Genomic DNA, 12,646 nt, shown 5'->3' on the forward strand with positions numbered 1-12,646 from the left:
CTGACGTCCAAAGCTTTTCTCTTACCAGGCCCGACATCGAATATGGAGGACAGCCTTTTTTTTTTTCCGCATAGGACATGGCAAGGTCACTATCTGCTGACTCGACCAAATGATGACATTGCTGTCATCCGACGAACAGGCACCTGGCCGGCCACTAGCAGCAAAAAAAAAACATTTTGAGCGGCCGAGTGCTCAGCATGCAAAGTGACGGCGGCAACGTGTGTATACACAAGAGAGAAACGGCTTGAATGAGGGAAGGGCGGCTCCCCCCACCAGCAAACATTAACCTTTATTTGTTTCTGACACGTGAGAAGGCAGCCCACCTCTCTCATACATTAAAGGCATGTGAGACAATCACACCCTTCCTCGATTCCTCGCTCCACCCTCAGCCCTCGAGGACAGGCTTGACCCAGGAGGAGGGGAGATAGCAGGGGGGAGGCAGGAGCTCAAATTCATTTGCACCGCTGCAGCTGAAGGCAGCCGGAGGCAGCCGAAGGCAGAGCACGTTGCAAGAAGTGAAGTCGCCGGGCGGGTACGCCGACCGCGGATTACAATCATCGGAGAACGCCAATCTGGGGAAGGACACTTTACGAGAGAGATTGCAGTCTACTATGGTGGGGGGGGGAGGCATAAAAAAAAAATGCAGTGACATTTGTTACATTTTATTTTGCATCCAAACTGAATCATAACAGACCCATCTGATTTTTTTTTTTTTTTTTTTTTTATGCCGATGTGGATTGATCATTTCTGACATCTCTCGTAAATTGCACAGCCAAAGTGGATCACACGTGAGTGCCCTTTCATTATTTATTTATTTTTTGAAGTTTCTTTACGGCATGAATCTTGAAATCCAATTCTTCTAAGTGGTTGTGTACAATTCAACTCAATGTGATCAATGTGGGTCATCTCTCCACAAACAAACAGCTGAGGTCTCCACGGCACACACTCCACGACACGCACACACATTAACAGCGCCTTTAATATTCAACTAATAGTTCAGCTATTTATTTGTTTTGTTTTTTCATGGACTGTCACTATCAACACATGCAAAAGAGTGATGTGTTGCTTGACCGGTATGCAAATTCCAAAACAAATTCATGACATGATTATTAGCTTCTTGTTAAAATAATGAAAACAACTGAAGGAAAGGAAGGCTGTAAAATATTGACAATTAAGAGGATTATTTATTTGCCATATAGAATAGATTGCACTTTTTTTTGTAAATGTGAAAACTATGTGCAGCGCAGTTTCGTGGCTCCACAGTGGATTAGCCGAGTTCTAAGAAGGTGTCGGTTGATTTGTGTGAAATGTTAATGGATTGTATCCGGTGACAGCGCCAAAGATTTGTCTCGCTGCGGTCACAAAAACTTGCATAAGGAAGAGCGGCGAGATGTCAGGCAGCATTGTCTTCCAAATCCATGAATTGATCAGGTCAAGAATTGTTTTGATTGTTGAAAGTGAGTGTTGATTCAACGCTTCTCAAAATGCAGCACGTCATTTTGCTCAATACGAGAATGTCATTGACAAAGGATTACAGTCTGTCTTGAATAAATAAGTCATCATTGGTCAAATGCAACTTTTTCCTCCAAAATACAAATTTTCTCCTCCAAAACTTTATTCTTTTCAAAGTAAAACTTAAAACAAATATGATCTTGTTGTAACACCTTATTCCTGTATAAATAAAGCTGCTTGTTATAAAACTGTCGGTAGTATAATGAGAAAAAAAACACATTGTCATAATTCTGACCCTTTCTAAAAAGTAACAACAACATGAGGACTTTGAGCCCAATTTTCACAGCCAGCACAAAGTGCACCTTAACTGTCCTGCTGTAGTTTTCTTCCGTTTGGTCTTTTCGTAGGCACGGACAGTTAAAAAACATGCAATTGCGCCGTTGTGGGAGTGTACACAGCCAACTTGCTTCCTTGCAATGGAAGCGGCTCTTCCTCTCTCATTCCTTTTCAATTCCACCTAGGAGAGGCACACACAATCTCTCTGACATTATAGAATCGGAAATGGACTCGCTGGAGTCCATCCAGAAGATAACAGAGTAAAAGAACTACGTTTGTGAGGAACTGCAGGCAGATCTGTACTATCTTTTCCGAGCACGCTGTTGTTATATTTATGAATGAGATGAAATCCACCACAGAAAAACCTGTCTGCCGACGCTTGGATCAAATTGACACCTGCGCAACAAGTTAGACCTGCTCCAAGCTGGTCTAAAGTCCCAAACCAAATCCCAAACCCAGCATGAAAATCAAGATGTGCCAGTTTTTCCTTATTATATGAAATAAAATACATTTTACCGTAGCCAGATGAGTACATTATTTTCATAGTATAATGCTATTTTACTTTCCAAAGTAGCCCCGCCCATTTGTGTGAGAGGAAAACACAGTGAGAGGAAAACTGAATTTTTCCAAACTCTAGTCTGCCGCGTCTTCCGTCAAGTGAGCCAAACGGCACCGGCATTTGACGATGGTGCTCACATTGTACGAAAGCGAGGAAACGCGCAACACCACGATAACGTGTACTCAACCAAGCACGACGGCCTCGGTCGTACTTTCAAATCCTCAAGATGTTCTCTCCTACTTTTGCGTGCTGACTGAGCATGTATTATGGATTCCTTTACACCGAAGCCTAAGAAAAGTGTATTTTTAACCTACACGAGTGCTTGAAGCACTTTCCAGATGGAGTAAAGGTAATTAATCCCACTAAGGCCTTCAATGTATCCGCTAAAACACCACGTAAATCTTTGGCAAAGATTTCAAGGAGCCACTCCAACAATTTATTTATGCATATTTTTCCATCAACACTAGGCCCCCTGAGGGTTTGTTCCATTAATCAGATGCTATTTTTAATACCCCCCCTTCTCCTTCAAGTTGGCAGAATTTAAAACGAGTACAAAAGGACTTCCTTGGTTTATCGCCATTGGGAAAAATCCTCCTTGAGTGGCTGACCTTTATTTTGGAGGTGTTGGCTTCATGTGCACACCACATGTCGCCTTAGTCTAAAGAGCATGACTCGAAGCATGACTTGCTGGTTAATGATACATTCCCACCACCGCCTCCTCCCTTCAAAAAAAGTAAACTTGGTCAACGCATCCCCATTGGCGTCCTGTATTGTGGAAATACACGGCGGCTGTTTGCGAGTGACACACAGTGCAGGTGGCGAGTGTCGACGATGTGGGTGACTAATGAGGTGTGCTTCCACACCATTAACATTTAATCAGCTGTTTTGCCGTGACACAGAAGGAACAAATTGTTCACTTTTATTAGCTCGCCCCACCTCGCCGCGTCCGATGAATAAATCAAGCGCCGACGGGCACCGATCCGCATTCATGTGCAGAACGTCCACCTGGCACTCAAGTCGCTGTCGTGTTTGGTCCAATTTAGCTCCACGTCGAGCCGGCTGACTCATGCGGCTCTTTGTTGCATCGATCAGTAGGTAAATAAAGTCTCATGCCACGCTGACGAAAGCCACACAAAGCTCAAATGGGAGAGATGAAAAGGCGTGTCGAGAAAAATCTCTGCAGAACAGAAGTAGCTAGAGGAGTAATTTTCTAAGAACAAGAAAAGTCTCATATTTGTTTAAATGCTCATTGGGTATAAAAGCAAAAGGTCAACCTTCTCTGGCCCATTTTTGTGCCACTCATACAAAGAACCACCGCGCCTGAGGCAAAACAACCAATCACAGAAACAGGTGTATCATTTTTCGAAGAACAAGAAAAGTCACATATTTGTTTAAATGCTCATCGGGTATAAAAGCAGAAGATCAACCTTCTCTGGCCCATTTTTGTGCCACTCAGACAAAGAACCACCGCGCCTGAGGCAAAACGACCAATCACAGAAACAGGTGTATCATTTTTCGAAGAACAAGAAAAGTCACATATTTGTTTAAATGCTCATCGGGTATAAAAGCAAAAGGTCAACCTTCTCTGGCCCATTTTTGTGCCACTCATACAAAGAACCACCGCGCCTGAGGCAAAACGACCAATCACAGAAACAGGTTTATCATTTTTCGAAGAACAAGAAAAGTCACATATTTGTTTAAATGCTCATCGGGTATAAAAGCAGAAGATCAACCTTCTCTGGCCCATTTTTGTGCCACTCAGACAAAGAACCACCGCGCCTGAGGCAAAACAACCAATCACAGAAACAGGTGTATCATTTTTCTAAGAACAAGAAAAGTCACATATTTGTTTAAATGCTCATCGGGTATAAAAGCAAAAGATCAACCTTCTCTGGCCCATTTTTGTGCCACTCCGACAAGGAACCACTGCGCATGAGGCAAAACAACCAATCACAGAAACAGGTGTATCATTTTTCTAAGAACAAGAAAAGTCACATATTTGTTTAAATGCTCATTGAGTATAAAATCAAAAGATCAACCTTCTCTGGCCCATTTTTGTGCCACTCATACAAAGAACCACCGCGCCTGAGGCAAAACAACCAATCACAGAAACAGGTGTCTTATGAGCACATTTACCGCAGAATTTTTTTTTTTTTTAGATCATGTTTTAAAAAGGAACAAATCTTGACCAAGTAGTCGTTGGGATGAAACTAAAATGAAAAACAAAAGGTTTTGTAGTCCATTTCCAAAACACACACATTGGGTTCCCACGTAAACACTGCTCCACTTTCGCAAAATAAATAAACGGGCTGGACTTCACATAGTTTGCCCCGTGTTGCACTTTAGACCTGCGATTCTGGCACCGCTCAACAGTTCCCATGAGTAAAAACGCAACTTGCCATCCTGCCGAGCGGACATTTTTGAATGAGTTTGCGCTGCGCCTCAATTGACAAAGACATACTGTGAGGGTTACTAAAATGCAAGTCCAGTCTAGTTCTTTTTTTTTTTTTTTTACATTCCGCTTCATTTTTCATCCGACGACGGTGCATAGTTTGCCGATGATGTCGTCTTAGCGGCTTTTGACCCACACGTGTGCGCAATGTGTTGAAAGACTCCCCCCGACCTGTAATATTTTCTCCCTCACCTTAAGTACCTGTTTCAGTCATGCCAGAGGCATCGTTAGCCAATGCGCTGAGCTCAGAGAGGATGAGGCGGAAATTGATGGTTGCGCACCGGGTGGCCTCCGGGGAGATTCACGCCGAACGAGCAGACACAGCCATTCGTTTAAGGCTCGGAGGGAAGCGAGATCGCCGTGTAGCGCACGTGACCGTCCAATCCAGTGTGCATTGCCTTCCACACTACTTTTCAAATAAACAACGGCGAACAAAGGATGAAATGAATAGAAGGACCAAAATCATCCAAAATACACAGAAGAATTTATTTATCTATTTATTTATTATCTATTAATTAATTTATTTGTCAATTTATCCATCAATTTATCTATCGATTTATTTATCTATTTATTTATTATTTATGAAGTTATGTATTTCTTTATCAATTTAGCTATATATTTATTTATTTATTTAATAGATAAATATCTATTTGTTAAGTCATTTATTTATTTACCAATTTAGCTATATATTTATTTATCAATTTATTTATCTATTTGTTAAGTCATTTGTTTATTTACCAATTTAGCTACATATTTATTTATCAATTTATTTATCAATTTATTTATTTATCCATTTATTTATTATTGAATCAGAAAGATGGATTAGAAGGGCGGATAGCATCACCCCAAAGGAAATACAGAAAAATGTATTGAATTTATCGCTGCTGCGGATTTTTTGGGGTTAAAATTGTCTCGGGTTCAAAGTACGCGTGGATCAGATCGGCTCAAATTTGGAGTGATTTGAAAATCAAATTGCCAGCCTTAATTTATAGCATGCGCGTGGCATACAAATCAAAGTAGATTTAGAATATTTGTTTTTGTCAATGGATCCATCTGTTTTTAAATTGAATTTTACACACTTGTTCTTGTTGTTGCCTCTTTTAACAAGGAGCTCCGAGTTTTTACGATGATTGCACCAACTGACAAGCTTGTGATCCAAACATGGCGTCTTTCATGTGCTCCATCAAAGAAGCCACTCATTTTTACCGTCTACATTTCCCGCATCAAATTTAACTCCCTTATGTTCTTCCAGGCGTAAAAAAAAAAGTATTAAAGGTCAGCCACATGGTTATTGAGAACATAGATAATGAGACCATATAGAAGGCACAAAGAATGTTCTATGGCGTAATTACAGAGAACGGGAGCAAGACGGCGAGGTTCAAACAAAGAGAAGCCCGAGGAAATTGAAGAGCTCCTCGTACCGTTAAAACTTAATTAAAAAAAAGTGAGCGGTCATTGACGTCACACCGTCCGTCCCGCTCTCAAGTCGCAAAATGCGGCCTCGCTATGCCATAAGAAAAATATTTAATAGTCCAGGGCATGTTTGAATGATTGACAAGAGAGGAGCCCCCGTTCAGGTCAGAGAAGTCCATTTGGCAAAGCTACTCACGCATTCCTCCGTGCAAGCCGGCATGAGACACTTGACAACATGTCACTCGGCACGATTAGCCGCTAATTGGCTAGCGGGTTCCCAGTGGAGTTGTGAGAGAGCGCTTTTACCTCCCTATTTTTAACCAAGCAAAATCACAAGTGGCTATTTGACGTGTTGGTGGAGGCAAAAAGTAGACCTGAGTGCAGGGAAGCGGGATTATCTCAAATAAATAAATAAATAAATGGGTAAACAAAGCTGAGGCAACAACTTTGCAAAGTCCCCAAACACAACGTACAAAGACAGACGGAGAGCAACAATAACACACGAGCGTACGATTATTTTTTTTTTCCCACAATAGCCTGATCACGTTTTCTCGGACTTTTTTCTAAATCGGCCGGGCAATCTTCCGCCCGGCCTCCCACGAACTTCTGTTCCTCGGATTGCCCTGTCGTTCGTCTCTTGCGACGAGCAAGCAATTTATTTATAAGCAAAGAAAAAACAAACATGACATTTATTGCGCTCCACGGTGACATCGAGGGAGGGGAAGAGAATGTGATGTACTCGAAGCGGTCAAGGGAAACAAGAGAACGGAGGAATGCGACAAAGCATGTGATGTGGAGTGGAGGTGAAGGGAAAAAAAAAAAGCTGTCCATCAGCCTTGAGAAAATATGAAAGGGAAAATAAACGGTGAACACAAACTAATTAAAAATTGGAGATGGGATAATTTTCCCACGATTTTAATATATCGGATATAAGGCTCAGGCTGGAGGGCAAAGGTCAGTCTAGCTAACGAGAAGAAAATAGCACAATTGAGCAAACTTGATTTGCAGGAGTTGCTCTCCTCACCGTCGAACCGCAATGTTTGTCTTTCAGGAATGGAAAGCATCAGCTTGGAAACGGACTGGGACGCCTTAAGCCTCTCCTCTCTGGTGGCGCCGGCGAGCAACAACCGCACTTCCACGTCTGTCTTTGAGCTCAACACCCTCAACGGCTCCCACGGCGGATCCTCCTTCTTCGGGATCTTTCCGGAGAATGGCTCCGACGCCACGCCGTACCCGCTGCCCCAACCCAGGGTGAGGGACCAGGGCCTGGCCCGGGCCGAGATTGCCGTGCTCGGGGTGGTCCTGGCTCTCACCACGCTGGGGAACGGTTTTGTCCTGTGGGTGCTGCTCAGGAGGAGGAAGCACAACGCGCCCATGCACGTCTTCATGGTCAACTTGTGTGTGGCTGACCTGGTGGTGGCCTTCTTTCAGGTGAGGAATCGCATCCTTCATGTTTGAAATCAATCAATGAAGTCGGCCGCACGTAACCCGACTCGACACAACCGGACAATCATCAAGGTGGATGAAGCCACGTATACATTCTTGCGATGATTATTGATGATTAGAATTCCACCAGGATTTTTTTGGAGGCAGTACAAATATTTGCTCAGCCGCCTACTCACATCGAAATTTCTGGGCTATCCTATTCTTAATCCATAGAACATAAACAGAACGAAAAAAAAAAAAGGTCGAAACTTGGTTATATTTCAAATGTGCGTAGCTTTTTTAAATCTGTCGACAAATGATGAAGAATTTATTCTCAAAACGGCTAGCGGTGGATAGCTAGCGGTGGATAGCTAGCGAGTAGCTAGTGGATTAATTGTTCAATAAACGAAAATGTTACAGCCTGACAGAGTTGTTCCGACCAAGATGTTCAAAATTTGCCTCGTGAGGAACACTCCGCTCGGAACCGGCATGTTCTGAGCTTGGAGCTAAATCCCAATAGCGCAACTCAGCTGCAAGAATTCTTCCCATCATCATGAAGTCATGATTATGTCACTGAAGGAGCCAGAACATCACGTTCCTTGCGCCTTTATCATACTTGATTCAGTCAGCAGACAATATATTGAAAAGTGACAGGTCGTTGCGCTCTGTTGGCACCAGGCTAACTTCCAACATCTGCAAATCATTTTCGAGATCCTGCATCCGTCTTGCCTGGCTGTTTGGCAGCAGCTAAAATAACATCAACAACATTATTAATATCAACGCAGGGCAGACATTAAAGTGTCCAGAATGGATTTGCACTTTGACAAACTTTAAAATGTGCGTGTAGGTTCTTCCCCAGCTCATTTGGGACATCACAGACAAGTTCCAGGGACCCGATTTCCTGTGCCGCTCCATCAAGTACTTGCAGATTGTGGGAATGTTTGCGTCCTCCTACATGATCGTGGCCATGACGGTGGACCGCCATCACGCCATCTGCTGCCCGCTGCAGGCTCACCGCAGCGGGGCAGTGCCCCGCTGGAACACGTCCGTCATGGTGGCTTGGGGTTTGGCGCTCGTCCTCAGCCTACCGCAGGTGAGCGCGAGTAACGGGATCAGGCCGGTGACATTTATATTTTTGTCATTGCCATTTTGATGTCGTTCTTCTGTCAGGTGTTCATCTTCTCACGCTCAGAAGTGAGTCCCGGGGAGTTTGAGTGCTGGGGTCAGTTTGCTGAGGCGTGGGGGCTCAAGGCCTACATCACCTGGATGACGTTGGCTGTCTTTCTCCTGCCCGCCCTCATCATTACCGTCTGTCAGGTAAAACTGATTTTTTCCAGCATCGCCTCTTAGTAACTTTTAATAACATCTGGACAGGCAGAAAAATATATCCGAAGCGTCTCGTGACTATGAATATCCTCAAAGATTTTGGAGCTAGTTAATTCCTCTAGAAGCTGTCATTGTATTAGCACAGGTCCGAAAAAAAAGTAAGACCTCAACAACTAGCATTAGAAGTCGGGAGTCAAAGAAAACAATGTTTGCACTCATTTTAAAATGAATAACGTTCATGAGTGCTTGAATCACTTTGCGGCCATCTTGATGGCGTAGCTCGTGTTTAGGGGGAGCAGATGTTTATCGAGTTCATTCTGAGCACTAAAGAGAGAATTCAATCATACTACATGAGAAGGTCTGTGGTTGCTTTACTGCTGATGGTAAAGGCCAACACACAATCCTTGTTTCGCTTCAATTTCCTGAAGCGCTTCAACCAGAAATGCAAATCTGGCGTGCGCCCATCGTCAAATGGAATCCAGAGTGTTTTTGCTGATGTCATTCCAACTGTGCAAAATAAAAAAAATGGTCATCTCGCAGATAAGAATCTTCCGGGAGATCCACAACAACATCTACCTAAAGTCGGAGAGGATGGTGATGGCTGAGCTGAAGAGGAAAGAAATCCTTTTCCCTTTCCACAGCTTTAAGAAAGAAGAGCGGGCCAGGGATAGAGAAAGGGGGCGGCGGGCGTCCGGAGGCGGAGCTCATCCGGGACTGCGCCTGAAGCCCGTGACAAACAAAAACACGTCCAATAAAAGTCAAGCGGGAGACGCCGCGTCGAGAAGTGCTACGTCGTCCGATCAGCAGCAAGCCAACGGTCCCGAGTGCCACGAGTCCTGCACGGCGGCCCCCGGCTCACCTCGCTGCTCCCTCGATTACGCCCCCCCTCGCCCCGAAGCGCTGCCGCCGCCCAGCATCACCAAGGCCATGTCCAAAACAATCCGAATGACGCTGGTCATTGTGCTGGTCTACACTGTGTGCTGGTCCCCTTTCTTCATTGTTCAGCTGTGGGCCGCCTGGGACCCCAACTCTCCCAATCAAGGTCAGTAACATTCATCTTGGGTCGGGGCCGCTGTGCTCAACGCATTCGATTGGTGTTCCAGGAACCGCTGTGGTTCCGACAACCAACTTTCTGGAACTTGAAAGACTTTAAGAGACTTTTGTTGTACGCCATGGCTCCGAATACTAAAGCAGGAGTCACCAAAACGGCAGCCAGGTTGCCACTGGGGCTCAGTTCTAAAAATAGCTCCAAACAAAAGCAAGGCCTGATAGTGTGTCCCGTGATTTGAAGCAAAAGATAAACAGCAGACAGCAGTAAAGAACTTCTTTTGCAACCTGAGCGGCCAGATGTTGACATTTCATCAACAATGATCGGCGCTGGCGGCTAAAAAATTGGAGGCGGGTCCAACATTGAGCTCACCGCACCTTTTATTATACAACTGACCTTTACCTTAAACGAGTAACACGCAATTCTATATCGTATAACACACACACACACACACACACACATCTCGGCTGATGTTTATCGTTGTTTAGACCCAAATCCGTTTCCGTTGTTTAATGCTGACACGAGTATGACATAGGCTTGACTTATGTAATGATTATTATTAGAAGGCCAAAAAAAAACAGGACGTGAAGCTTTGGCCATCTGGAATGTTTACAGCTCTATAGTGGGACAGTTGAGAAGAACGCCATTCAACACAATGGACTGATCGGCTTCTCTTTTCAGGAGTGGCCTTCACCATCCTCATGCTGCTGGCCAGTCTCAACTCATGCACCAACCCGTGGATCTACACGGCCTTCTCCAGCAGCGTGTCCAGAGAGCTTCACAATCTGCTACGCTGCGGCTGGCCATCCGGACGCCGCCGGGGCTCGCTACCCGACGACTCCACCGCCACGCATACGTCCACCACCAAGGACAGCCAGTACTGACCCGGTGAGGCAACCCCAGAGAACCTCGCCTCCGGAGAACACGGGTGACCTGCTTCTGCCAGATGTTCCCGACCATGGGATCGAAGCGGACGGGAACTCCATCCGCGTCGGCGCGTGACGGAATGCGCCGTGACAGCTCGTGCGATGTTGCAAAGTGGCCTCGGCTGAAGGACGCAAGGTGTGAATGGCGTCGGGCGGTCAAAGGAGCGGATGGCGAGCTCGCTGCCGCGGGACCGACATGTCATGGACGACGCTGTTCCACAGGAAGGCTGCGGTGGAAATCCAATCGTGAACAAACTTCGACTCAAGTGAATTAGCGACGGATGAACTTAAGAGGACAACAGAGAGCTGTGAGCGGACACGAGAGAGGCTCATTCAAGAGAAACACACACACACACACTGGAACACACACACCCAAACAAACATGAGCCCTCGCGGGGCGGCTTAGTTCTGCAAAACGAACAATCCGGCTTTCCGCAAGCCAGCGGGACACAATGATGTGTTTTGATGACAGCATGTGAAGTATAGAAAATGACTTCCTGACTGGTTACGCAACGCGCCGAAGGAACGAGAGGAAATATTTCCAAAGCATTCCAAAGGATACGTATTGATTATCAGGCATGTTGGACAGCATAAACGTTTGTCGACTTGGAAAGTCGCGGCAAGTTTGTGTTCGTCGTGTAACCAAAGATAAGCTTGCACTTTTCATTAGAAAAGCGGCGCCGGTCCGAAGCGAGTGTGGATGATGTCCACGGACACTTTTATAGCCCGACAGCCTCGGTTTAATCTCACGCTGTCGTCAGCCGGGTTATTCTCGGCGGCGATATCGCCAGAGACGGACGTCTCGCCAGCGCTTTTCAATTTCATTTATCGACAGTTTCCACCTCACCTTTCGTAATGCCTTTCTGTCCCTCAACTGCTGACATATATCAAGTATTGTTTTTTTTTTTTTTTTTTAAATATTATCCAACTATTAAAGTCCGGCAAATGAAAGTAGATGAAAGCGTCGTCAACATGAAGGAGACTCAAAGGCCGCAATTACACAGCAGCTTCAAAAGGGCTTGAATTTGGACATTCCCATGACATTGCACAATAAAAACTTGCTCTTTGCATTTTTCTTATTCTCATTTGAACCCTCATGAGAAAATGTCACTCTGCAAGATGCGCAAATCAGAGAAGCGTAAAAAAATGGAACGCCACCAGCAGTCAATGGGCTAATATCTACAATCAGCAACTAAATGTTGTGTAAAATTCAATATTTATCTTTTATATTTGTTCTTCTGTGTGTTGTCACTGCCCTCTGTTAACACTCGTCGTTTCGAGTGTTCGCTAAAAAGTAAACACGAGATCGCTGATTTGATACGATACTACTCGATAGGCACGATTCTGCAATTTTGGATCATTCTTAAAGATGCTTCTTAAAAGAATCAAGAAAATGAAAAGTTTGTTTCAGTTAATGGTAACAAACCGCATCGATCAGTACAATCGGAAAAAAGGCAACCACTTGATAAAATCTTCTTTGTGTACGGCTGGGTGTGGATTATACTGCCCCCAGGTGGCCATTCTGAGTGAAACAGATGGAGCAGCACGACTTCTATTGAATTGAAGCAAAGCATGTGGAGGAAAAAAGAAATGCTTTGACGCTTGAATCATTGATGACATTACTGCGGGCTTTTTTGCGTCATACAACGTAAATTGCAATTTTTCTTTTTTGGGTGGATTCGGAATGGATTAATGACGTTCTCAGAATT

General features: G+C 44.6%; 2 protein-coding genes across 2 annotated transcripts in view; one reads left to right on the plus strand and one right to left on the minus strand.

Moving 5' to 3' along the window:
• fam3a (FAM3 metabolism regulating signaling molecule A) overlaps positions 1–12,646 on the minus strand; it is a 39,017-nt gene that overhangs the window by 18,409 nt on the left and 7,962 nt on the right. The gene's annotated exons all lie outside the window — the stretch shown is intronic.
• avpr2aa (arginine vasopressin receptor 2a, duplicate a) lies at positions 361–12,007 on the plus strand. Its single transcript, XM_088369764.1, has 7 exons — positions 361–614; positions 773–788; positions 7,264–7,643; positions 8,485–8,730; positions 8,808–8,954; positions 9,504–10,005; positions 10,693–12,007. Exons 1-7 carry the CDS (start codon positions 612–614, stop codon positions 10,893–10,895), a joined length of 1,497 nt encoding a protein of 498 aa, XP_088225890.1. The 5' UTR covers positions 361–611; the 3' UTR covers positions 10,896–12,007.

Source organism: Syngnathus floridae, chromosome 2 (assembly GCF_059516105.1).
Source record: "Syngnathus floridae isolate MCC-2025c chromosome 2, RoL_Sflo_1.0, whole genome shotgun sequence".
NCBI lineage: Eukaryota > Metazoa > Chordata > Actinopteri > Syngnathiformes > Syngnathidae > Syngnathus > Syngnathus floridae.